The following is a 26557-nucleotide window of genomic DNA, read 5'->3' on the forward strand; positions in this document are numbered from 1 at the left end:
TTTTTTGTTCGATGGTGTTGATAAATGGCGTCAGTTCTTGGTTGCTATGGGAACGAGGCCTGTTTTTCTGTTCGACATTGTTGATAAATGGCATCAGTTCTTGGTTGCTATGGGAACGAGGCCTGTTTTTCTGTTTGACATTGTTGATAAATGGCATCAGTTCTTGGTTGTTATGGGGAACGAGGCCTGTTTTTCTGTTCGATGGTGTTGATAAATGGTGTTAATTCTTGGTTGCTATGGGGAATGAGGCCTGTTTTTCTGTTCGATGGTGTTGATAAATGGTGCCAGTTCTTGGTTGCTATGGGGAACGAGGCCTGTTTTTTTTTGTTGGACACTGTTGATAAATGGTGCCAGTTCTTGGTTGCTATGGGGAACGGGGCCTGTTTTTCTGTTGGACAGTGTTGATAATATCAGCTCTGGGTTGCTATGGGGAACGAGGCCTGTTTTTTGTTGTTGGACAGTGTTGATAAATAGTGTCAGCTCTTGGTTGTTATGGGGAACCAGGCCTGTTTTTCTGTTCGACAGTGTTGATAAATAGTGTCAGCTCTTGGTTGTTATGGGGAACCAGGCCTGTTTTTCTGTTCGACAGTGTTGATGAATGGTGTCAGTTCTTGGTTGCTATGGGGAACGAGGCCTGTTTTTCTGTTCGACAGTGTTGATAAATGGTGTCAGCTCTTGGTTGCTATGGGGAACCAGGCCTGTTTTTTGGTAGTATTGATAAATGGTGACAATTCTTGGCATATCTGTATACTAAGGCAGTTTTCAGTCACACAATGGCCATAAAACAACAACCTCTACTCGTGGTCTTATTATTATAACTTCTCCATTAGTGTCACTTTTTCTCCCTACATTTGTCTTTTCCATCTCCACGTAAACATGGCAGTGATCAGCCGACGAACAAGCAGAACGTGAAGACAGAATCATTATTTTCGGCAGCAAAAATAACATAGACGAGAGAACAGAAATAAATTTATTGGCGCCCATCATCACATCGTACATTTTATGTCTCGGCACCACAGTCCACGCCATGGACCAAATATATACACAGAATAAGGACAAAAATCACAGAGACAAATATTAATATATAAAAAAAATCAAATCAAAACATAATTCCAGATATAAATAAAGGTCCCATAGCACAGATTTCCTTATGAATTCCAGAAGAGGGCAGGAGTCGTAGTCCTCAATCTACATTAATCAGTTATGTGCTTGATTGTGGTGCCGATATTTAATGGCCTAACAACTCATGTAACATAGATGCCTCTACCCTGATATTCTAATTTATTGATGAGCAAAGAATGGCAAAACGGGCATGAAAACTGCAAATGAATGTCACTTTTACCCAGTAGGTCAATAGTGCTCCACTACGTTGGCTGGAGTACTAGTATCACTGGGTTCTAATGATGAGCGAACATGCTCGGATAAGGTGTTATCTGAGCATGCTCGGGTGCTGACCGAGTGTCTTCAATGTGCTCGAAACATATGTCCCCGCGGCTGATAGGCAATCCCTGCATGTGTTGTGGCTGTCGAACAGCCGTGGAGACTAACATAGTTTTTGAGCACACCGAACACACTCCGTTAGCACACGAGCGTTCTCGTATAACGCCTTATCTACGCACGTTTGCTCATCACTACTGGATACCCATTGGGATCATGCATGGTCAGCCATTAGGAAACTAACACAAAAAAAAATACTTTCTGTTGAAAAGAATCTGTGTGAACCTCATTTGTAGAGGTAGAAAGCACTATCTGACTGCCACATTTAGGAAGGAATTCACAAATATTTGTGTTCCTCACTTAGGGTACTGTCACACAGTACCATTTTGATCGCTACGACGGTACGATTCGTGACGTTCTAGCGATATCGTTACGATATCGCAGTGTCTGACACGCAGCAGCGATCAGGGATCCTGCTGAGAATCGTACGTCGTAGCAGATCGTGTGGAACTTTCTTTCGTCGCTTGATCACCCGCTGACATCGCTGGATCGTTGTGTGTGACAGCGATCCAGCGATGTGTTCGCGCTTGTAACCAGGGTAAACATCGGGTAACTAAGCGCAGGGCCGCGCTTAGTAACCCGATGTTTACCGTGGTTACCAGCGTAAACGTAAAAAAACAAACAGTACATACTTACATTCCGGTGTCTGTCCTCCAGCGTCTCAGCTTCTCTCCACTCTGTGAGCGTCTGCCGGCCGGAAAGCGAGCACAGCGGTGACGCGGTGACGTCACCGCTGTGCTTTCCGGCTATGGCGCTTACACAGTGGAGAGAAGCAGAACGCCGGGGACAGACACCGGAATGTAAGTATGTACTGTTTGTTTTTTTTACGTTTACGCTGGTAACCACGGTAAACATCGGATTACTAAGCGCGGCCCTGCGCTTAGTTACCCGATGTTTACCCTGGTTACCGGGGACTTCGGCATCGCTCCAGCGCCGTGATTGCAACGTGTGACCGCAGTCTACGACGCTGGAGCGATAATCATACGATCGCTGCGACGTCACGGATCGTGCCGTCGTAGCGATCAAAATGGTACTGTGTGACAGTACCCTAACAGAGGAAGACAGTACTATCTGTGCCTAATGCATTTAGAGGTGGGAGACAATTTTTGGTGTGGATTGGTGCATCCTTAGTTTATAGGGGGAGGCACAAGTATTCGCATCTAGCTAATTTACCAAGGAAAACAGGACTATCCGTGCCTGCTTAAATTTATAGGGGGGAGACAAATATTTGTGTACCTCATTTACAAGGGGAAGATAGTACTATCTGTGCCTACCTCATTTATAGAGACAGAAGAAGGAAAATTATGCCTCTATTTTCCAGCATGAGACAAGAAGGCAGCATAACCAAAGTTCAGAGGTGGTGGTTTCCAGATCCATTTTATAGCTGCTGACTGGCGAAGGTTCTGCGCACATCTACGCCATGGTTTCCATTACAAAACAGGACGCACTAGTCCTCCAGTGAAATTTGTACCCACTAATATAGGTTTTTGTAATATCACACTTAATTGTTCCCATAAAACAAAACCAAACAAGTCTTGTTTCACAAATCCGTGAAAAACGGACCACGCTCTTATCGCAATACCCGCCCTGACTGATGTGTCTCCAAACCTGAGCAAATTGCCCCTTAGGCGGACATCAAAGAGGCGGCTTACGAGTCAGGATCCCACCCTGGAGCGATCAGTGGTCCTGCTCCACACTATGCACTACCCAGAATGGAGGCATGTAATATTAAATGTTGCGTCCAGTGGTCAGTGCAATATTTAAGAGCACAGCCTTCTGCTGATCGCTGGGTGTTTCAGATGACGGACCCCCCCCCCCCCCCCTCCCCTCAGAAACATCATCTTTACCACTCAGCTTTCTGGACTCCTGCATGGCAAATGGTTACAACAAAGGCAATATGATATAAAAGTGATTCAGGGTCATTTAGGAGCCTCAATAGGTTAGGCTAGTAATGGTAGCCATGATGGTTGCCAAACAGCCCTCTGTCGTGAGTAAACAATAGAGCTGAAGGAGAGAGAAGAGGCATGGAGCTTCCCTTGTATTCTAAGAAAGGAGATCAAAGGGATGTAACACCCAATAATAGGACATTGGGAGCATATTACTAGGAAAGTCCATCAATGGCCATGCTAAGACATTCATAAGGATGTTCCTCGTCATAGATATTTATTTTTTTTACCCTGGCTAAATGCTGATATTCTCCTGAATCCAGCACTGTTTTTCATTTGTTTCTGCGACTTTTCGTTCCTAAGATATGGCCCCCCTCTTCACAGAGTGTAACTCTAGCCTTTTTACACAAGTGGGTGTGGTCTATAACTTTTATACGTGAGCGTGAGGACCGACCCCACTTGGAAAACAAGACTAGAGTTATATAAAGGGAAGAAGAGGCTGTATCTCAGAAATGGAGGAGCAGGATCAAAAGAAAAATAGCGCCGGATTCAGGAGAACAGCGGCGTTTACTCCAAGTAAAAAAAAAAAAAAAAAAAAAGGCTCTCTTGAAATGGAAAAAGCTTTGAAATAAAAATGAGATTGGAGGACAAAAATAAAAAATAATAAAACTCCCAAAAACAAAAACTAATTGATTGGCAAACAAAATATAAAATCAGTTTCATTTCTCGGCAATATGACATTACTAAACACTTGTGTAACTATTGGGTGTCTCAGGCACCAGGGCCTAAGCCGAGAGGCAGCTCTGTCACACTGCGGGCTTCCCTGGTTAGGCTGGTGCTACTAGCGTCCTCAATAACAGTCTTCCATCACCTGACAAATACTGATACAGGTATGCGGAAAGCTCCGTCAGTGTCATATACGTCTTTAGTGCATCAATTGGTCACCAGGAGGCCACAACATAGGCACGAATGAGCGCCAGGAAATCCCGGCATAATGCTCGTTGTGTTATCAATGTCCACACGGCTCCAGGTAGGAGTGTACACGGCAAGACTCATGTCCATGTAACACGGGAAGAAAGTGGCGGACCTCTAGCATCAGCTCTTGTCCAGAAGGTGGGCATGCTGGAAGGATCCAAGAGAACAGTCACTGTAATGCAGGGTCTTATTTGGAGTCTTGAAGTTCCTTGGCTTTCTTCAAGATAGGAAGAACATCCCCATCTGAGAGCGGGTAATCCTAGGTTGATGTGAACAAACATGGATAAGATCTCATACGACCCTTATGATATTTTGCATTTTAATTTTAATTTACCGTTCCCTTATGTGATGATCTCACCTGGAGCAGCCTCATATTTACGGTGAAGTCTCCTTCTAATAACTGGTCACGGATTAATCTGCAGCAGAATTAAAGTACAAGTCAGATGAAAGAGCCATCAGAAGGATAACTCCCAGGAGAGGAACTACACGTTCTTGGAGCCAGATTCTGGAGGGTTACGCAGAGGTTGGCTTTTTGAGTCATTTTTGGCCTTAAAACGGTATGCAGATCAATGAATGTCAATTATTCAATGATAACTTGCAGATCAGTTGGGGAACACACTGATCCTCAGATTGGGGCTCTCAAGTATTCCTGAGAGGGCTTCTTTAGATAGTTGAGAGCAGTAGTATAAGATCTATCTCCAGCAATCCCACAGAGAATGAACAAAGTGGAGGTCATGCAATGGGTCCTTCAGAGCCCCTTTCTCAGGATTGGGGGTGGTCCCAGCTAATGACAGCTACATACCTAGTCACTTTTTTTTAAAAATTTTTAAGAGACACTTGTGGGTAACTATATGTTACCACTCAACTTATTTATTTGGTATTTTGAATGGCTTTTTTCTTTTAATTTTTGCACTAAGGCATCATTTTTTGTTCATTAATTTAATTAATTACAATTATTTCTAAATATAATGTACAGGATTTGTTCGACCATACATGGGCTATGTCATAAAAGAAACTTCTGACTAGGCTCTACAACTTTGCTAGGGTGACTCGATTACCCAAGACAGGGTTGACATGAACAAGATAATGGGAACCCCCCCACCCCTTAATGAACGAAGATGGAGTAAGGGGAGAGACGCTATCATGTGGGTAGAAAATGCCCATTAAAGGGGGCATCCAGTTGGAATAAGATATTCCCTTTTCATAAGATGGGTGATTATTTTTAGATTGGCATGAATCCATCTGTCAGAACGGGGCCTTTTCATCCCCACTAGAAAGGAGTGGGGTCACAATACTTACATCAGTGGGGTCACACTACTTACATCAGCATCGCACATGAGACCTTGAGGAGGAAGTCAAATCTGTTCTCATCTGCAAAAAGCGAATCCCAAATCCGTATGACATCGGGCAGCACAAATTCCTGGGATAGGAGTAATGTCAACCAGCGGAAGGCGAAGAACTGAGGCTTGATGTTCTGTTCTTGCTGTAAGTAGATAATGGCGATAGGTGACCCAAAAACAAAGAGGTATATGATTTCATCAAGGCACAGCAGCACCACACCTGTTCACAGGTTATGTCTGGTATTACAGCTGAGACCCAGTCACTTCAATAACGCTAGGCAGCAATACTAAACACAACCTCTTCACAGGTGTGGCGCCGTTTTAGGAAATAACAAGCCATGTTTTCCGAACCCCAGTTAGCTGGCCTCAGTATAGTGCACATGCAAATGGCATAGTGAAAGAAAGCGTTAAGGAACCACTTCACAGATATCAAAGAATGGCTTTGTCAGGAATTTTCTAATAGGATTACTGGAATTGCTTCTAAAAGAATCTGGAGCGATGCAGGTCCCATCAGCTGAATTACAACAAGATTTGGCAGTTGGCAGTGGCGCAGAACAAGCTGTCAGCGCCCGCAGCAAGGTAAGTATTGTTCCCCTGAGCCCAGTAATAACGGCCTCTGACTGCCCCCTTGAAACAAATAATGTCTCTTGAGTGCCCCTTTTATAAAAACATTAATGCCCCATTAGGGCCCAATTTAAAAAGTAATGATGGCCCCTAAAGGCGCCAGGATGCTTACGTCTTTTAGGCATAGCCCATAAAAGAGAGAGACAGGGCGTTGTGTTTGGAAGATTTTTTTTTACCCGTGGCAACCGACTCTGTGCCCTCCTTGCAACTCCACGCTAAGCCACTGTCAGTATCCAATTTAGGACCCCCAGAGTCTAAGGGATTTATTAAAAAGCCTCTTTTGCTCTTGGTGCCCTAGCATATCCATTTACTACAGACAAAACATTAAGTTCAATAGGAATGGTGTAATGCTTCGGTGAACCTGTGGAGGCACTACAGGAAAATTGAACACCTGCTGCCAAGTTTTCCCACAGAGCACAGGTGATCATGAAGGATCGAAGGTGAGAAAATTCTGTGATCTACTCACCAGCCTGAGGTAGAGCTCTACATCCTCCTCCTTCAGGGTGGAATAAACACGCTCCATCTTTGCTGTTATTCCACACTGGGAATCATCTAGACTCTTGATGAAATTGTCCCGAATTTCAGCCATCAGATTAGTGAAGCAGAAGAAGGTGTCAGCTTCGGCATGCTCTGGTTACGGGAGTACATGACAGCAAGCATTACATCGTGACCCTTGGCCCTGGAACCAACCCCCAAATTGGGCACCTTACAAGATTAATAGGGCGGGGTGACTTTAGCTCTGGCCTCACCTCTCCAGGCACCGTTAGGGTTTGTGGCAAATGTGTAATAGATGGGTCCGACTATTTCGTTCATGCCTTGTACATAGGCTATGCCAGGATTCAGCTTGGCATAAATGAATAGGATTCGCTCCACCACCTCCCAATGTGCCTCACAGCCACTGGGTAAAGGCTCGATGTCACTCAGCGAATGAGAAGCTGATGCTTTCAGTGGAGAACTCACCTGGTGCAAGACAAAAAAACCTTCTGAGTATACAGAGTGTGAGCAATATTCAGCGTAGACCAATAGGCCCATCATCACAGGCTTGACACAGAACCATTCAGTGGCCTGCCATAGTGTGTGCACTGCCAGTGTAGATGCTGTTTTAAAGGGGATCTGTTATGACAATTTTTGTACTGAAATAAATGGTATGGGTGTATACGTCTTAATACAACAATAAAAATGACATCTGTGTTGTAGTAATCGGATGTACCAGAACTGAGAAATCAAGCTTTAAAGCCACATGCAAATTAGCCAGGAAGTGAACTTGGGGGGGGTGTGTCCAGGTATCAGTGCACTTCCTGTTTAATTTCCATGTGGCTTTACAGCTTGATTTCTCAGCACTGGCACAACCGATTACTACAAGATAGGAGTTATTTTCATCGTTGTATTAGGACCTATACAACCATCCCAGTAGATTTAGTTCGTTTTTATACCCTTCTGACAGTCAAATTGTGTTTTATGCTTTCACTTTATTCCTCCCTTTCTTCCAAGAGCCATAACCTTTTTTTATTTTTCCATTACAGTGAGACAAACTTGCATCTATGTTTGTTGTTTGCTTTGCTTCCTTTAAGTAGTAAAAAAAAAGAAATTGGGCAATTTTGGAAAAAAAATACTCTTTTTGTCAACATTTTCTGACACTCGTAATGTTTTTATTTTTACATTAACGGAGAGGAGTGAGAGTTCTTTTTTTCTTTTTTTTACATGGAAAGCTGCTGTTTTTTTCCAATCTAATTTTGGGTGACTTACAACATTTTTATACATTTTTCATTTATTTATTTTGGGGGGAGTTGAAGCGATTAATAAGGGCAAATTTGGTGTTTCGTTTGTTTTTTCCTTACAGTATTCATCCATAGACTGAACTTTTAGAAACGCGGCGATACGAAATACTTCTAGTTTTATTTCTTTCCCTTTAAACTTTTACATTTTTTTAGTCGCCCCTAGGGGCCCCTGACCCTACAATTGTTTGATCTCTTACAGTATACAGTGAAATACTACACTGTTGCAGTATACAGGGAAAGGGATGCTCTCCATTGCAGGTGGCCGATGGGAGCTGATACAAGAACGCAAAACGACAGCCAGTCCATTTAAATGTCGGTGTTAAGAAATTGACAGCAGCATTTAAATGGTTAAACGGATGCATCAGAGCCATGATGTGTGCAAAAATTTGGACTTTTTATTCAATTTTTGTTTTTAGAGCTTTTTTGCAGCTCTTTTTATAGTGCTCTGATTATACTGTAAGCATTCGGAACTAGCTCAGTCAGGTCTCTGCTGTTAGACAGCCGGCGTCTCCCACATATGGTGCAGGCTCAGATCCTGAGTCCGCACCAAACGGACCCAACAAAGATTTTAATAGTGCATCCTATATCAGGAAGGGGTTAATGAAGCTACACTGTAGGGTAGATAGTTATGTATACATTGTAACTTCACCAAACGCAGGGTGCAAGGCGCCGATCACAATGGAGACTGACTGGTCGGATAGACGGGATCGCTCCTTACATTAGTCAGGCCACTCCTGTTCTTCGCTACAGTCTGGGACTTTAGGGTGGTCTGTTCTACCCTCTTCCTCAGGGTCTCGTACTCGTTCTCTGGATCCATTATTAGCTGGCAGGGGTACTCCGTGGGATTCAGGAAAAATGAGAAGTCCGGGCACAGCCGCCTGAAACAGATAATGTAGTGCTCAAATATAAGCCCTGTATAGCTACAGAAAATAAAACGGGAAAAAAATACATGCCTGCTTTATACCATAAGAAAAAACAAAAAAAAACAAAAAAAAAATAGTGCCCTCACTTCATATAGGTCATGTCTGGTATTGCAGCTCCATTGAAGTGAAAATGAATGAGTTGTAATTGCACACACAACCTGCGCGCTGTTTTTCGCAGGAAAGCAGAGGCCATGTTGCTTACCTCACATCCTTGTCTATCTGCAGCAGCACCTCGTTATCTTTGAAGTAAGTGTTCCACCGACTATCTGGATTTGGGTTAAGGGGCTATAAAAAAATAAAATAATATTTAGGGTAAGTATATAACAGGAATTTGCCAGATTACATATATTTTAGAAAAGTTCACTTCTCCAACAATTCCTTTTGATTAGTAGGTCCCCCCCGGCCATAAGATGTATTTTCTAGCAGCTGGAACCCCAAGACATCAGTTGCAGAATAACCTGGCAGCAAGTGTTCAATTTCCCTGCAGCGCCCCCATAGGAGAAATAATGTATTACAGGTTTTTAGTAGAGATCTATGTCATGGATGGGGGTGTCAGATCTTCCAGAGAGAGAGAGAGAGAGAGAGAGAGAGAGAGAGAGTCCATCTTTGTTGCTGCTCTCGATTATGGAGATCTCAAATAAAAAGGTTTTCATGTGGAATTGTAAAATGTGTTTTTCAATCCAGACATCCACTTTAAATCATTGACAACTTACGTGGTCTTCCAAAGTGACATCTTCTCTGGACAGTCCGAGTTTGGCTTTGGCTATTCCTGGTTGAATGATCATTTCCTTTAAGAAGTGGGCGTACGTATCCCTAGAAGACAGATAGGTGATATATAGCAGACCCTTAATATGATTGATTAGGTTTTTTTTTTTTCAATATCAACGTTATCGTTATTTCCCCCCCTTTCATCCAAGAGTCATTACTTTTTCCAGGAGACAGTGATATGGGGGCTTGTTTTTTTTTCCCCCGAGACTAGTTTTAATTTCGCGTGATAGAATTAATTTTACTATACAATGTTCTGAAAAATTAGAAGAAAATATATATATTAAAAAAAAAGAATCAATTCCGTTATTGATAACACATTTTTTTTTTTTTTTTGTAAAGTGCAGCTATTCAAACTTTTATGTTTTTAAAAACATTCCCCCCCCCCCAAAGTCCTCGAGGGGGTAATGAACCTGCAATGAAACCTGTGGCTATGCTTGATGAGAGTACAAAGATGGTGGCAACAGGGACCTTTAGTAGATCCTGGCTGCCCTTGCGACCCTTCAGCTGCGCAATCGGATCGCAGGGGTTCGTGAAGGGCGCTGGGACAATCACGTCACGTGATCACTCCTCTTGCATGCTGCTTTTGGATCGCTCTGGTCACTGCCATTAAGAGGGAGGTGCCAGCTGTATAGCACAGGCAGCATCCATTGTGCACAGAGCGGGCGCATGTCTTGAGCCCGCTCCATTTTCCAACACCCAATGTGCCATGTCCTTGTACATCACACATCAGGAAGGGATTAAGATGTTCTCTAAAGCAGAGTGTGAATCTGATTATTTTCTACACACCGTTTTTCTTTTGAACCAGTCATGAAAAAATAACCCCAACTTTTCCTTTAAGGCTGCCGTCACACTAGCAGTATTTGGTCAGTATTTTACATCAGTATTTGTAAGCCAAAACCAGGAGTGGGTGATAAATGCAGATGTGGTGCATATGTTTCTATTATAGCTTTTCCTCTATTTGTTCCTCTCCTGGTTTTGGCTTACAAATACTGAGGTAAAATACTGACCAAATACTGATAGTGTGACCGCAGCCTAATAGTCTCACATAGTCGGACAGAGGTGGTGGACCATATTGGGTGTGGCAAATAACACAGAAGACGCCTCCTGACCTTTGTTTCTGTAGCACTGAATCCCATGACAGCCGATCCGTTGGGAGATAGTTGAGTAAGATCTGAAACAAGAACCGTTAGGAGACATTGTTTAAGCAACTTGTGTCATCAATCTTGGGCTACGTTCACTCAGAGTTTATTGTCAATGGTTTTGATGCGGAGCCACTCCAAAATCCATGACAAAGAACATTTAAGTGAGTTTTAACGTGGATTTGGCGCAGATCCGCCCATGTGTTGCTGTGTGAATATACCGGGAGTTCTTTTCTACAAAATCTATTGGGGTGAATCTATTCTGAAATACGCCGAAAAAAACAACTGAAAATCGCTTGAAAGACTGTATTTTACTTTCCACTTTGTTGTTCATATATTCAGTCTTTTCAGCAATTTTTTTCCGCTTCAGGTTTGCAAAAAAAGTCCAGTGGAAGAAAAGAAAGTGCCTGACACTTGTAGAAAGGGTCTCCTGATGGAACCTGCTCCAAATTAGACACTGTCCAATCAAAGGCTGCAAAAAACCCATAAAGGGAACCTGTCACCTTGGTAAATCATATGTACCTTCAGATATGGGGTTAATCTGCAGGATGCAGTACTGAAAGTATGGCTGCCAGGAGAAAATGGAACTAATTTCTTCCCAGTAGCCGCCGGCTTTCAGTCATAGGGATGTGCACGGAGCAGCTACACAGATATACTGTAAAGCTGGCTGTCGATCAGTGGCGGGCATGCATACAGCCGCTGTGCACCGGATACTGAGCAGTGACTGCAGCCGCTTTGTGCACGCCCCTATGACTGAAAGTCGTCAGCACCCAGGAGAAAGTAAGTTCATTTTCTCCCAGCAGCCGCAGTTAAACCTGCAGATTAACCCTATACATGCAGGTTCCCTTTAAAGGGCCACTGTCACCCCCTCCAGCCGTTCTAAACTAAAAGAGCCACCTTGTGCAGCAGTAATGCTGCAGTCTAACAAGGTGGCTCTTTTAGTTTTTGATTCAATTATTACCTCAATAAAGCGTTTTAAAAATTGGCCACAAATACCAGATTTTGTACCTGGAGGCGGTCCGAATCGTCCTCTATGAATCTCCCAACTGCCGTTACTCTTCTCTTCTGCGGCGCTGGTCGCCGCCCCCTGAGCGCTGTTTCTTCTTAAATCCGGCGCCTGCGCTGTGCGTGCCTGCCTGGGGCCTGCGCAGTCTTCATTGTCAGTCACAGCTCAGATGCCGGGTGCCTGACTGCGCCTGTGCGGGCAGTGCGGCCACCCTATATAAATGTAACCATAAGCCACACAATACACTTGTCGCTGAGGGAAAAGAACCCTCCCTGGACACTTCAAATAGGTCCAATGTACAGGACAACTCCAGATAAATATAGTACAAAGAACAAGGAGTAAATAAGTCCAAATCATTATTTTAAAACCAAAATTTAACCTTTATTAAACCATTAACAAATTCACATCAAGTTTATCATTTAACATATCAAATGCATAATATCGCAAAGGATTTAGAAGGGAGATCTGAAGGTAGCCGGGTCAGGTGCACACTGCAAAGTACATCCCATATAAGGGCGTGGGTGCAATTAATACAAGCAAGGTATAAGTGAGCTGGGACGCTATAATAATCTATGTATAATATACAATAACCACAACTCCTATCAAGCGCTAAGTCCACAGCCCATCCTCACAGCATATGCATATGCATAATGTAAATTGCACACTTACCCATTATAACATGTATAGGGGAGCAGTCTGCCCTTCACCCGGCGGCCCTGGACGCGCGTTTCGCGGAGTGGCTTTCTCAACAGGGTAGACCCTTTACTCCGTCTCCTGTGCTTATGACTGCCGCACACCGGAAGTGTGATCGGCAAGACGGCGCATGCGCAGTGGCGGCCCACATCGGCAGTACCTGAAGGCCGTCATTGTGGGATGCACAGCGGGCGGAAATCCGCCGTATGACGTCATGTGATGTGCATCCCACAAATATAGACGGCTGTAAGGGGAAGCCGATCAGAGGGACGTCCTGCGGCCACCCTGTTGCTGAATCCCCGCCCCGCACTGTGTTATTCATTATGCACAGTGCGGGGCTGGGGTTCCTGGGAAGGCGGGGGAGCTGGGGGAGCGTCTGAGCTGGGGAGCATCTGAGCTGGGGGAGCGTCTGAGCTGGGGGAGCGTCTGAGCTGGGGGAGCGTCTGAGCTGGGGGAGCGTCTGAGCTGGGGGAGCGTCTAAACAGCACAGTGCGCATGCCCAGGAACCCCAGCCCCGCACTGTGCATAATGAATAACACAGTGCGGGGCGGGGATTCAGGAACAGGGTGGCCGCACTGCCCGCACCTGCGCAGTCAGGCACCCTGCATCTGACCTGTGACTGACAATGAAGACTGCGCAGGCCCCAGGCAGGCACGCACAGCGCAGGCGCCGGATTTAAGAAGAAACAGCGCTCAGGGGGAAGCGACCAGCGCCGCAGAAGAGAAGAGTGACGGCGGTTGGGAGATTCATAGAGGACGATTCGGACCGCCTCCAGGTACAAAATCTGGTATTTGTGGCCAATTTTTAAAACGCTTTATTGAGGTAATAACTGAATCAAAAACTAAAAGAGCCACCTTGTTAGACTGCAGCATTACTGCTGCACAAGGTGGCTCTTTTAGTTTAGAACGGCTGGAGGGGGTGACAGTGGCCCTTTAAATAAATCTTCAAAACCTATTTAGGAAGTGAAAAACTCCTCCAAAAACTTCCCAAAGGAGAAGAGAGTTTCCTGAAGCGGTTACCACTAGATAATGCATTGTTTTTGAACGCCTTAAAAAAAAAAATCAGTGTGCAGATAGCATTTCATTCTATTGAGGGGTGGGGGGTACATACTTTCCAGCAGAGGCACCGAATCCCTCCTTCAAATGGTATGCCTGTCAAAGAGGAGAAGAAGCATTAGATGATGGAAGTCAGCACATCCGTCCCGACTGTTTATAGGGGAATTTCTCTATGGACAGATCTCACATATGGAGCCCATGACGCTTGCCTTACTATTAAACAGCGCTGGCCCCAATGATCGAGGACTCGCATCCTCCTCTACCAAAAAAAGTATGTCTGACTTTGGAGAGTTTATGAGACAACCCCTTTAAAACGATAAATATGGGCCATCATTTTGACTATTTAAAGGAGATGTCCAATGTTACATTAAAGGGTCTGTATTTTTTGTTCCACTAGAAACAGCACCTCTCTTGACTCTTGGACGTGTCTGGTATTGCCCATTGGTCTCATTCACTGAAATAGGGCAAAGTTGCAATACCAGACACAGTCCAAGGACAAGAGAGGCGCTATTTAAAAAAAAAAAAAAATTGCAACCCTGGATAACCCCCTTTAAAATGAAGCTTTAGGTTCCAGTTAATAGCCAATACGGCCACCATTGTCACGCAGATTTACACCTGCCTGCATAATGTTATAGGGTGGAAGCAGAAATTCTGCAAAATCACACAGTCTAAAAAGTTGTAACGGCAGCCATATTGCCAAAGGGGTCCTCTGATTTCAGGGGGTAAGAGGCGCTGATGACGTTGCATCGCCAGGCCAAGGACGTACACACATCCTGGAGGGAACCAGTGCCTCTCGCCTCCACATTTACAAGTAAGAGGAGTCAGGGTCCCTTTAATCACCCAAATTTTCTAGAAAGGGGTAATAGAAAAATGTTAGTGCTTCTAGTTTTAAGGAAATAGTTAATTATCTTCCAAGTCTGATGTTGGTGGAAAAAAAAAAAAAGAGAAAAGAAAGCAGAAAACAAAGTCCACTAAGTGCGGGCAGGAGGATGGGTGACGGGGGACGTCTTACCGTTGAAGCACAGCTCCCGCAGCACAGACAGGTTAATGCGGGGCTCACTGACAAGGCTCTGGAACTCCGCAATTCTGCAAACAGAAAAACATCAGCTGATCACGCACCGTCCGTCCTGCCTGGCACACGCTCACAGAACAAGGAGATACTGGCAAAGGTTAATAACATGACACATCTCCCCATACATTATCCCTTCATTTAAAGGGATCTGTCCAAGATTAGAAACATATGGCTCCTTTACTCCAAAACCAGCGCCACACCTGTCTACAGGCTGTGTATGGGATTGCAGCCCTGTCCTGATCACTGTAATGGCGCCGCCTTTGCAATGCCCCTGTAGACAGGGATGACTCTGTTTTTGGAGTAAAGCAGTCATGTTTTCCTAATCTTGGACAACCCCTTTAAGACTGTGTACTAAAACAGCAAATTCACCCACTGTAACATAAAAGCACTATGGATTTTCCAGTTGGGGTCTGATCACTGCTTAAAAAAGAGAAACCTATCCCCAGTGACTGGATGACAAGGTGAAATGCTTAAAGGGGCCCGTCAGGGCGTCTTTACACCTGGCAGGAGGAATATTGCTGTGGAGGAGCTTTTTGTCCCCAATAACAATACACCTTCTGTATAGCAATCCAACGGACCAATATTGAGAAATCTAGTATAGACGTCACATGCAAATCGGGCTGGACGTGCACTGGGGGTGTGTCACTGCAGCAGTATTGTCTTTTAAGAGCATTGACACGCCCACAGTGCACTTTTTGCATTATTTGCATATGGTTTCTATGCAAGATTCCTGAAGATTGGCACACTGGATCATTACAAATAACGTCTCATCTTTTTATGGGGGGGACAAGCACTAAGGCTACGTTCACATTTGCGTTGTGCGCCGCAGCGTCGGCGCCGCAACGCACAACGCAAACAAAAATGCAGCAAAACGCATGCACAACGCTGCGTTTTGCGCCGCATGCGTCCTTTTTTTCATTGATTTTGGACGCAGCAAAAATGCAACTTGCTGCAGGACGCGGGCGCCGCAGGGACGCACAACGCAAGTGCGACGCATGTCCATGCGCCCCCATGTTAAATATAGGGGCGCATGACGCATGCGGCGACGCTGCGGCGCCTACCGCAAATGTGAACGTAGCCTAACACATTTACACCACTGCTTCCATATTTAAAAGAAAAAAAAAGCAAAAACATCCAGGAAGTTCCCTTTTAAAGGGGTTGGCCCATGAAGAGCAATTATGACCCCTCTACAGGAAAAGAGCTGTCACACTGAAATGGGGTCTCCGCACCCCCAGAGATCACACATGCAGCACTAGATGCATCCAGCCTGTATCTGTTCTAGAAGCACACAATGCATGATACAAAGCAGGAGCTTTCTATACAGGTGCACAGGCATGGAGCCCTCCTATCCCCCCACACAGAGACAGCAGCTGCCCCCAGTCACCCCTGCTGGCAGGCGGCCCCGAGCCTTGCATGCACCCCTCCTCTCCCACCTGCAGCCCCCCATGATCTGCCCAAGACTCCCCTCTTCGGCAGCTCTTACTTGCTCTTGTGCAGACTCGACATGTTGACTTCCGTTGGCTTCTGGGATACGGGGGGAGGGCAGAAGACAGAGCAGGAAACAGGAACCCGGCGGCGCTGCTGCTGCTGCTGCTGCATCCTCCTGCACAGGGGAACATGGCTCCTCATCATCCTCATCACCCCCAGCACAGGGGAACATGGCTCCTCATCATCCTCATCACCCCCAGCACAGGGGAACATGGCTCCTCATCACCCCCAGCACAGGGGAACATGGCTCCTCATCATCCTCATCACCCCCAGCACAGGGGAACATGGCTCCTCATCATCCTCATCACCCCCAGCACAGGGGAACATGGCTCCTCATCACCCCCAGCACAGGGGAACATGGCTCCTCATCAGCCTCATCACCCCCAGCACAGGGGAACATGGCTCCTCATCATCCTCATCACCCCCAGCACAGGGGAACATGGCTCCTCATCATCCTCATCACCCCCAGCACAGGGGAACATGGCTCCTCATCACCCCCAGCACAGGGGAACATGGCTCCTCATCACCCCCAGCACAGGGGAACATGGCTCCTCATCATCCTCATCACCCCCAGCACAGGGGAACATGGCTCCTCATCATCCTCATCACCCCCAGCACAGGGGAACATGGCTCCTCATCAGCCTCATCACCCCCAGCACAGGGGAACATGGCTCCTCATCATCCTCATCATCACCCCCAGCACAGGGGAACATGGCTCCTCATCACCCCCAGCACAGGGGAACATGGCTCCTCATCACCCCCAGCACAGGGGAACATGGCTCCTCATCATCCTCATCACCCCCATCACAGGGGAACATGGCTCCTCATCACCCTCATCACCCCCAGCACAGGGGAACATGGCTCCTCATCACCCCCAGCACAGGGGAACATGGCTCCTCATCATCCAAAGCACAGGGGAACATGGCTCCTCATCATCCCAAGCACAGGGGAACATGGCTCCTCATCATCCCAAGCACAGGGGAACATGGCTCCTCATCATCCCAAGCACAGGGGGACATGGCTCCTCATCACCCCCAGCACAGGGGGACATGGCTCCTCATCATCCCAAGCACAGGGGAACATGGCTCCTCATCATCCCAAGCACAGGGGAACATGGCTCCTCATCATCCCAAGCACAGGGGAACATGGCTCCTCATCATCCCAAGCACAGGGGAACATGGCTCCTCATCATCCCAAGCACAGGGGAACATGGCTCCTCATCATCCCAAGCACAGGGGAACATGGCTCCTCATCATCCCAAGCACAGGGGAACATGGCTCCTCATCATCCCAAGCACAGGGGAACATGGCTCCTCATCATCCCAAGCACAGGGGAACATGGCTCCTCATCATCCCAAGCACAGGGGAACATGGCTCCTCATCATCCCCAGCACAGGGGAACATGGCTCCTCATCATCCCAAGCACAGAGGAACATGGCTCCTCATCATCCGCAGCACAGGGGAACATGGCTCCTCATCACCCCCAGCTCTGCTCACACAGCACAGGGGAACATGGCTCCTCGTCATCCCAAGCACAGGGGAACATGGCTCCTCATCACCCCCAGCTCTTCTCACACAGCTCAAGGGAACATGGCTCCTTATCACCCCCAGCACAGGGGAACATGGCTCCTCATCATCCCAAGCACAGGGGAACATGGCTCCTCATCACCCCCAGCTCTGCTCACACAGCACAGGGGAACATGGCTCCTCGTCATCCCAAGCACCGGGGAACATGGCTCCTCATCACCCCCAGCTCTGCTCACACAGCACAGGGGAACATGGCTCCTCATCATCCTCAGCTCTTCTCACACAGCTCAGGGGAACATGGCTCCTTATCACCCCCAGCACAGGGGAACATGGCTCCTCATCATCCCAAGCACAGGGGAACATGGCTCCTCATCATCCCAAGCACAGGGGAACATGGCTCCTCATCATCCCCAGCACAGGGGAACATGGCTCCTCATCACCCCCAGCTCTGCTCACACAGCACAGGGGAACATGGCTCCTCATCATCCCAAGCACAGGGGAACATGGCTCCTCATCATCCCCACATCCCCAGCACAGGGGAACATGGCTCCTCATCACCCCCAGCTCTGCTCACACAGCACAGGGGAACATGGCTCCTCGTCATCCCAAGCACAGGGGAACATGGCTCCTCATCACCCCCAGCTCTTCTCACACAGCTCAAGGGAACATGGCTCCTTATCACCCCCAGCACAGGGGAACATGGCTCCTCATCATCCCAAGCACAGGGGAACATGGCTCCTCATCACCCCCAGCTCTGCTCACACAGCACAGGGGAACATGGCTCCTCATCATCCTCAGCTCTTCTCACACAGCTCAGGGGAACATGGCTCCTTATCACCCCCAGCACAGGGGAACATGGCTCCTCATCATCCCAAGCACAGGGGAACATGGCTCCTCATCATCCCAAGCACAGGGGAACATGGCTCCTCATCATCCCCAGCACAGGGGAACATGGCTCCTCATCACCCCCAGCTCTGCTCACACAGCACAGGGGAACATGGCTCCTCATCATCCCAAGCACAGGGGAACATGGCTCCTCATCATCCCCACATCCCCAGCACAGGGGAACATGGCTCCTCATCACCCCCAGCTCTGCTCACACAGCACAGGGGAACATGGCTCATCATCCTCAGCTCTTCTCACACAGCACAGGGGAACATGGCTCCTCATCACCCCTAGCTCTGCTCACACCTCACAGGGGAACATGGCTCCTCATCACTCTCATCATCCTCCTGCACAGGGGCAATGTCTCCTCATCACCCCCAGCACTTCTCACACAGCACAGGGGAACATGGCTGCTCATCATCCTCAGCTCTGCTCACACAGCACAGGGGAACATGGCTGCTCATCATCCTCAGCTCTGCTCACACAGCACAGGGGCAATGTCTCCTCATCACCCCCAGCTCTACTCACTGTGATATCAGCTAATCATTATCTGTCATTTCCTAAATATTGCCTCATCTGAAGCTTCAGAATTGCCTAAACCTAATAACCTGTAATTAGGAGGATCCCAGTAATGGCCCTGCAGGGCTGTAGTATCCCCTCCTGTATACCTGACACTAGCTGGTATATGGCAGCAGTAACTTCACATGCAGAATACAGGCTGCTGGAAATGGCTACAGTAAACAGTATACACACTATTATAAAAGAGGGCACAATGTAATAAGGGGTGGCAATATACACTGCTCAAAAAAATAAAGGGAACACTTAAACAAAAGAATATAACTCGCAAGTAAATCAAACTTCTGTGAAATCAAACTGTCCACTTAGGAAGCAACACTGACAATCAGTTTCACATGCTGTTGTGCAAATGGAATAGACAACAGATGGAAATTATTGGCAATTATCAAGACACACTCAATAAAGGAGTGGTTCTGCAGGTGGGGACCACAGACCACATCTCAATACCAATGCTTTCTGGCTGATGTTTTGGTCACTTTTGAATGTTGGTTGTGCTTTCACACTCGTGGTAGCATGAGACGGACTCTGCAACCCACACAAGTGGCTCAGGTAGTGCAGCTCATCCAGGATGGCACATCAATGCGAGCTGTGGCAAGAAGGTTTGCTGTGTCTGTCAGCGTAGGGTCAAGAAGCTTTAGGCGCTACCAGGAGACAGGCCACTACACCAGGAGACGTGGAGGGGGCCAAAGGAGGGCAACAACCCAGCAGCAGGACCGCTACCTCAGCCTTTGTGCAAGGAGGAACAGGAGGAGCACTACCAGAGCCCTGCAAAATCACCTCCAGCAGGCCACAAAAGTGCATGTGTCTGCACAAACGGTTAGAAACCAACTCCTTGAGGATGGTCTGAGTTCCCGATGTCCCAGATGGGGGTTGTGCTCACAGCCCAACACCGTGCAGGGCGCTTGGTATTTGCCACAGAACACCAGGATTGGCAAATTCGCCACTGACGCCCTGTGCTCTTCACAGATGAAAGCAGGTTCACACTGAGCACATGTGACAGAGTCTGGAGATGCCGTGGAGAGCGATCTGCTGCCTGCAACATCCTTCAGCATGACCGGTTTGGCAGTGGGTCAGTAATGGTGTGGGGTGGCATTTCTTTGGAGGGCCGCACAGCCCTCCATGTGCTCGCCAGAGGTAGCCTGACTGCCATTAGGTACCGAGATGAGATCCCCAGACCCCTTGTGAGAAGCTGGTGCGGTTGGCCCTAGGCTCCTCCTAATGCAGGACAATGCCAGACCTGAATGCCAACCTGTGGCTGTAGTGTGTCCGCAGTTCCTGCAAGATGAAGGCATTGACGCTATGGACTGGCTCGCCTGTTCCCCAGACCTGAATCCGATTAAACACATCTGGGACATCATGTCTTGCACCATCCACCAACGTCACGTTGCACCACAGACTGTCCAGGAGTTGGCGGATGCTTTATTCCAGGTCTAGGAGGAGATCCCTTAGGAGACCATCCTCCGCCTCATCAGGAGCATGCCCAGGCGTTGTAGGGAGGTCATACAGGCACTTGGTGGCTACACACAATACTGACCATAATTTCCTTGTCTTGAAGCATTTCCGCTGAAGTTGGATCAGCCTGTAATTTGATTTTCCTCTTTGATTTTGAGTATCATTCCAAATTCAGACCTCCATGGGATATTAATTTTGATTTACATTGATCATTTTTATGTTGTATTCTTCTCAACGCATTACACTATGTAATGAATAAAGATTTGCAACTGGAATATTTCATTCAGTGATATCTAGGAAGTGGGATTTTACTGTTCCCTTTGTTTTTTTGAGCAGTGTACATAATGAGAATAGACTATGTAATTTCTATGTAACATAATTTCTGTCCAGACATATTTCATTAGTTTTATTTATTTTTTAAATTCTGTGGAAGCATGGTTGAAAAGCAATGTCTGACTTTCATTTGTTCATTTTCATAGATCTTTTATTTATTATTACTTTTGTCGGATTCAAGTTATTTCTGTGACCATTGTGGGTTTTTCTGTCATTAAACAAGGGGTACCAACAATTTTTACCGTGTGTATATGGTATATTAGTGTGCATTGTTTCAAATCATATTTTAGCATTGTTCATTTTCAAAATTACATAGTCTATTCTCATGTATATTGCCACCACTTATTACATTGTGTCCTCTTTTATAATGTATATATCCGCCTTTTATTACACAGTGCCCTCTCTTGTTATGTACAGCAGCATCCCTTACATATCGGATTCTTCTTATTTATAGTGCCCTGTTCTTTATTACATACCGTTCTCTCTTGTTAGATATACAATCATAGCCAAAAGTGTTGACACCCTTAAAATTGATTCAGAAAATGAAGAATTTATCCCCGAAAATTATTGCACTAACATGGCGTGTCAGAGGCTGCAGACAGTCACACTGCATCTAGCTGCAGAAGGTGTCAGCGGTTGGCTTTGCAGACTCCGTCCTAGTCCTTCTGACTTTAGGACCCAGTGGCAACCTCTCCCAGCTTTAGTTGACATACCTGGACTAGGCATTTTTAACTCCCAGCTTGCTGCTGGGAGTCGTGGTTGATATTTCTGTTACCATTTCCCTGTTGAGGCTTGGAGCTGTAGCAGTCGGCTATTTTCCTCCTTGGCGTTGCTGGAGGACATCTGTGTTTCTCTCTGAGTCTACGAAAGCTAAGTTTTCTCTTTGTTTTTGTATCCCATCTGTCTTTATTGGTAGTGGGGATTGACTAGAGTCACCCTGACCTTCCCTATGCAGGTCTTATCGCCAGGGTCAGGCAGGGATTAGGTATCCTGCTTGGCGATAGATGCGGAACCTATATAGGGATGATAGGGAAGACAGGGTGACATTAGATCTGCCTAGGGGTCTCCGCTCCCCCTTCCCAAGTGTTTGGTTCCCTTATCCCTTCCTCTTCCACTTAGCCTTTCCTACACTGTGTGACATTATCAACCGCCGTTTTTAATCCAGCAGCGTTTCACCTTGAGCTACCTCAGGCTTTTAAGATCCGCAATGTCTCCCATAGGTCTTTGCTCAAGAAGTATGTGGAACCTCTTGAGCCCTCAACCCCAACTGCCACCCTCAATATTGGTTGATGGAAATCTGGAGTTTCAGATTTCAAGGATTGTAGATTCTCGCTTTGTTCATTTCGCACCTCTTGTCCCGAGAGCCCTGGTCCTCAGTGTCTGGAGGACACTCGTAGAAGGGGGGTACTGTCACGGGTGTGTCAGAGGCTGCAGGCAGTTGTACTGCATCTAGCTGCAGAAGGTCTCAGTGGTTGGCTTTGCAAACTTCTTCCTAGTCCTTCTGACTTTAAGACACAGTGGTAACCTTCCCCGGCTCTCTTTGACGCACCTGGACCGGGGTGTTTATAATTCCCAGCTTGCTGCTGGGAATTGCAGTTGATATTTCTATTACCATTTCCCTGTTGAGGTTTGGATCTATAGCAGTTAGCAAGCTTTCTCCTTGGTGTTGCTGGAGGACGTCCGTATTTCTCTCTGAGTCTACTAAAGCTAAGTGTTCCCCTCGTTTCTGTATCCCATCTGTCTTTAGTGGTAGTGGGGACTGACTAGAGCCAACCCTGTCCTTCCTTATGCAGGGCTTATCGCCAGGATCACGTAGGGATTAGGTACCCTGCTCGGTGATAGGTTTGGAACCTATATAGGGACAATAGGGCAGACAGGGTGATGTTATATCTGTCTAGGGGTCTCCACATTGGGCCTTATCCTATATGCCTGATTGTAAAGACTGCCAACAGTCCAGTAAAAGTTAGATTTTTTTTTTACAAAACCTGAATCCCCTGGATTGATTGCTGCCAAGGTTACAGAAGAGGAAAACCTGGAGCCAATGGAGGCCTGCAGGCCAGAAGTAAGTGTGATGCGCCCCACACACAGCAGGACGGGGACATGTATTGTCTGTAGAGTGCCAGAGCGAGTGGGATCAGCAACTTGCCCACAACTACCTCGCCTGGACACTTTACACACAGACCCATTGAGTATGTCCTATTCTAATCCTCAAAATTGGATCAGAAATGGACAGGACTGAGTCTCACAGATCTTGTTCTTGGATCCGTGATTTTCATGAATATGTGACTGAATCTATGAAACTCTATAGTCCGTATGCTGTGCGATAAAAAAAATATGTCAGCACACGGACATTTCACACAAATGTGAGAATGTGGCCTAAGGGAGGTTGTTTTCAAATAACAGAATTACTCCAAGTCATACAGTGTAAAGAATAAATACAGTTGTGGCCAAAAGTATTGACACCCCTGCAATTCTGTCAGATAAAACTCAGTTTCTTCCTGAAAATGATTGCAAACACAAATTCTTTGGTGTTATTATCTTCATTTAATTTGTCTTAAATGAAAAAACACAAAAGAGAATGAAGCAAAAAGCAAAACATTGATCATTTCACACAAAACTCCAAAAATAGGCCATACAAAAGTATTGGCACCCTCAGCCTAATACTTGGTTGCACAACCTTTAGCCAAAATAACTGCGACCAACCGCTTCCGGTAACCATCAATGAGTTTCTTACAATGCTCTGCTGAAATTTTAGACTTCTTCTTTGGCAAACTGCTCCAGGTCCCTGATATTTGAAGGGTGCCTTCTCCAAACTGCCATTTTTAGATCTCTCCACAGGTGTTCTATGGGATTCAGGCAGGGCCGGTTTTAGGCAAAGTGGGGCCCTAGGCAAAAGTTTAAAATGGGGCCCCAAATGCTAACATATTGCACCAACAGAAACATTTTGGTTGTAGCTACATGCGCTGATTTCAGGCCACTAAACGAGCGTGATCAACAATATTGAAGTCATTCGCCACTTGTTTCTAGCCTCTTTACACTGGCTGGGGAGAGAATGATCACTAGTAAATCAATCTGTCCCCATACAGTATCATCTTAGCAGAATATCTGCAGTTTTAACTGGGCGATGTGCTGATGAGAACAATGATTTTTGTTCCGGCATATACTGTACATACATACACCGTACATACACACAGATACACATACCGTACATACACAGACATACACCTTACATGCATACACACATACAGTTATATACACTGATAGTATACACATACCGTACATACATATACCATACATACACACAAATACACATACATACACCGTACGTACACACAGATACACATACATATACCATCATACATACACATACCGTACATGCACACATGCATATACCGTACATTCACACAAATGCCGTACACATATACCGTACATACACACAGATACACACATATACCGTACATACACAGATACAGTTATATACATATAGTACACACATACCGTACATACATATAAAATACACCCAAATGCACATACCGTACATACATACATATACCGTACATGCATACACACACATATACCGAACATACAGATACACATACACGTACCGTACATACACACATACAGTATATACACATACCGTACACACATATACATACACATATACATATACTGTATGTACATGCACATAAACATACATATATACCATATATCCATACAAATTTATTTCACATACACAGATACACACATACTGTACATGCATACACACAGCCATACAACTATACCATACATACACACATATACTGTACATACACAGATACACACACACACAGATAGAAACATACACATAGATACACACAGATGCACACATACATATACAAGCATATACATACATACATACTAATCTTGTATAGGTGATCAGATGAGCCCTGCAGGTCAGTTCAGCTGGAGAAGGCTGCAGACCCCACTGTGGGGGATGGGGCACAGAGCAGACAGCACCTGATGATAAATTCCCAGTAAGGGAGGAAAAGACTCAAATTCAAAAAGTTCCATGACTAAAATTATAAAGAGATAAGTTATAAAGAGCACTATAACTGCACATTACTTTTCAGGACACTTCACAGCATACATTTTGCTGCCGTGCTGCCCCTGCAGTGAGCTCCTCCCCCATCTCTTCTCTGTGAGGAGACACTGCAGCCTGCTCTGAACAGAACAGTGGAGGGAGCAGAAGACCCCCTGTAAGTCCTGCTCTTCCTCCACTGCTGTCCCTATGTGCTGTGCAGCCGGGGCCCCTGACTGTAGGCGAGTACTCACGATTGGGACGCTCCATGCAGGGGGACAGACGGCAGCCAGTGAGCGCTCTCCTCAGTCTGGTCACTGTGAGGTAAGGAAAGCGTTCATTGGCCAGCGTCTTTCCCTGCATGACACGCCCCCTTTTTGATCTCCTGCACTTCGCGCCCCGCTCTCTCCCCGACACTCGGTGTTCCATGATTACAGGAGGGGGTGAGAGGGGCCCGACCCTGCATGATACCGGGCCTGCCTGCAGGGGCCCCCCTCCACCTCTGGGCCCTGGAGCAGTGCCATCAACAGTATGTCTGCCCCTGGCTGGGGGCCCCTAGGGCAGCGGGGGCCCCAGGCAGCTGCCTAGTCTGCCTGCCCCTAACGCCGGCCCTGGATTCAGGTCTGGACTCATTGCTGGCCACCTTAGAAGTCTCCAGTGCTTTCTCTCAAACCATTTTCTAGTGCTTTTTGAAGTGTGTTTTGGGTCATTGTCCTGCTGGAAGACCCATGACCTCTGAGGGAGACCCAGCTTTCTCTCACTGGGCCCTACATTATGCTGCAAAATTTGTTGGTAGTCTTCAGACTTCATAATGCCATGCACACGGTCAAGCAGTCCAGTGCCAGAGGCAGCAAAGCAACCCCAAAACATCAGGGAACCTGTCATGTTCCCAATGGCAGGGAATTAAACACATAACACGGGCAAAAACAGGACGAGCTCTAGGGTGATAGAACCTGAGCTGACCGCGATCCTGAACCTCAACAGTCAACTAACAGCAGCCGGGGAACGTTCCTGGGGGGACTCTAGACGTCTCGCGCCAGCCGGAGATCTAGCTACCCCTATCAGAAGAATCACATACCTATCTTGCCTCCAGATAAATATTCCCACAGAAATAGCAGCCCCCCACATATAATGACGGTGAAATGAGAGGAAGGCACAAACGTAGTTATGAAAACAGATTCAGCAAAATGAGGCCCGCTTAAGCTAGATAGCAGAGGATACAAAAGGTGAACTGCGCGGTCAGCTTAAAACCCTTCAAAATACCATCCTGAAATTACTTGAACTCATGTGCCAACTCATGGTACATGAGTGGTAATTTCAGCCCACTAGAGCAACCAGCAGCAGAGAATTACATATCTGCAAGCTGGACTAAAAACATGAAAGCAAACATGAAACAGGGAAATCCAGACTTAGCTTGTCTTGAAGGCCTAGGAGCAGGTAGCAAAGGTAACAGAGACACACTGATACATTGATAGCCGGCAAGG

The 26557-nt window shown here is 46.4% G+C and overlaps 1 protein-coding gene across 2 annotated transcripts; it reads right to left on the reverse strand.

Moving 5' to 3' along the window:
• Positions 1-953: 953 nt before the first annotated feature.
• Positions 954-16454, reverse strand: TBC1D13 (TBC1 domain family member 13). Of its 2 annotated transcripts, none has more exons than XM_077284367.1 (13): positions 16190-16454; positions 14697-14770; positions 13740-13780; positions 10901-10962; positions 9737-9836; positions 9226-9308; positions 8819-8978; positions 7072-7282; positions 6789-6952; positions 5681-5841; positions 4717-4774; positions 2545-4617; positions 954-1796 (listed from the first exon to the last, which is right to left on the reverse strand). In XM_077284367.1, the coding sequence occupies exons 1-12, from the start codon at positions 16414-16416 to the stop codon at positions 4546-4548; spliced, it is 1413 nt and encodes a 470-aa protein (XP_077140482.1). In that variant the 5' UTR covers positions 16417-16454; the 3' UTR covers positions 954-1796; positions 2545-4545. The 2 variants fall into 2 exon arrangements, with proteins under 2 accessions (XP_077140482.1, XP_077140483.1); XM_077284368.1 differs by having other exon boundaries at positions 16240-16450.
• Positions 16455-26557: the final 10103 nt, after the last annotated feature.

This window comes from Ranitomeya variabilis, chromosome 2 (genome assembly GCF_051348905.1).
Source record: "Ranitomeya variabilis isolate aRanVar5 chromosome 2, aRanVar5.hap1, whole genome shotgun sequence".
Lineage (NCBI taxonomy): Eukaryota > Metazoa > Chordata > Amphibia > Anura > Dendrobatidae > Ranitomeya > Ranitomeya variabilis.

Bases quoted from the DNA above. Each gene is read 5' to 3' on its own strand.
- TBC1D13 (XM_077284367.1), bottom strand. From the start codon at position 16,416: ATGTTCCCCTGTGCTGGGGGTGATGAGGATGATGAGGAGCCATGTTCC. The intron at 9,837-10,900 runs GTCAGGAGGCGT...TCTGTCTTCTAG, and splicing joins TCAGTGCTACAGAAACAAAG to GGATACGTACGCCCACTTCT. The intron at 4,618-4,716 runs GTGAGATCATCA...ACATCAACCTAG, and splicing joins TAAATATGAGGCTGCTCCAG to GATTACCCGCTCTCAGATGG.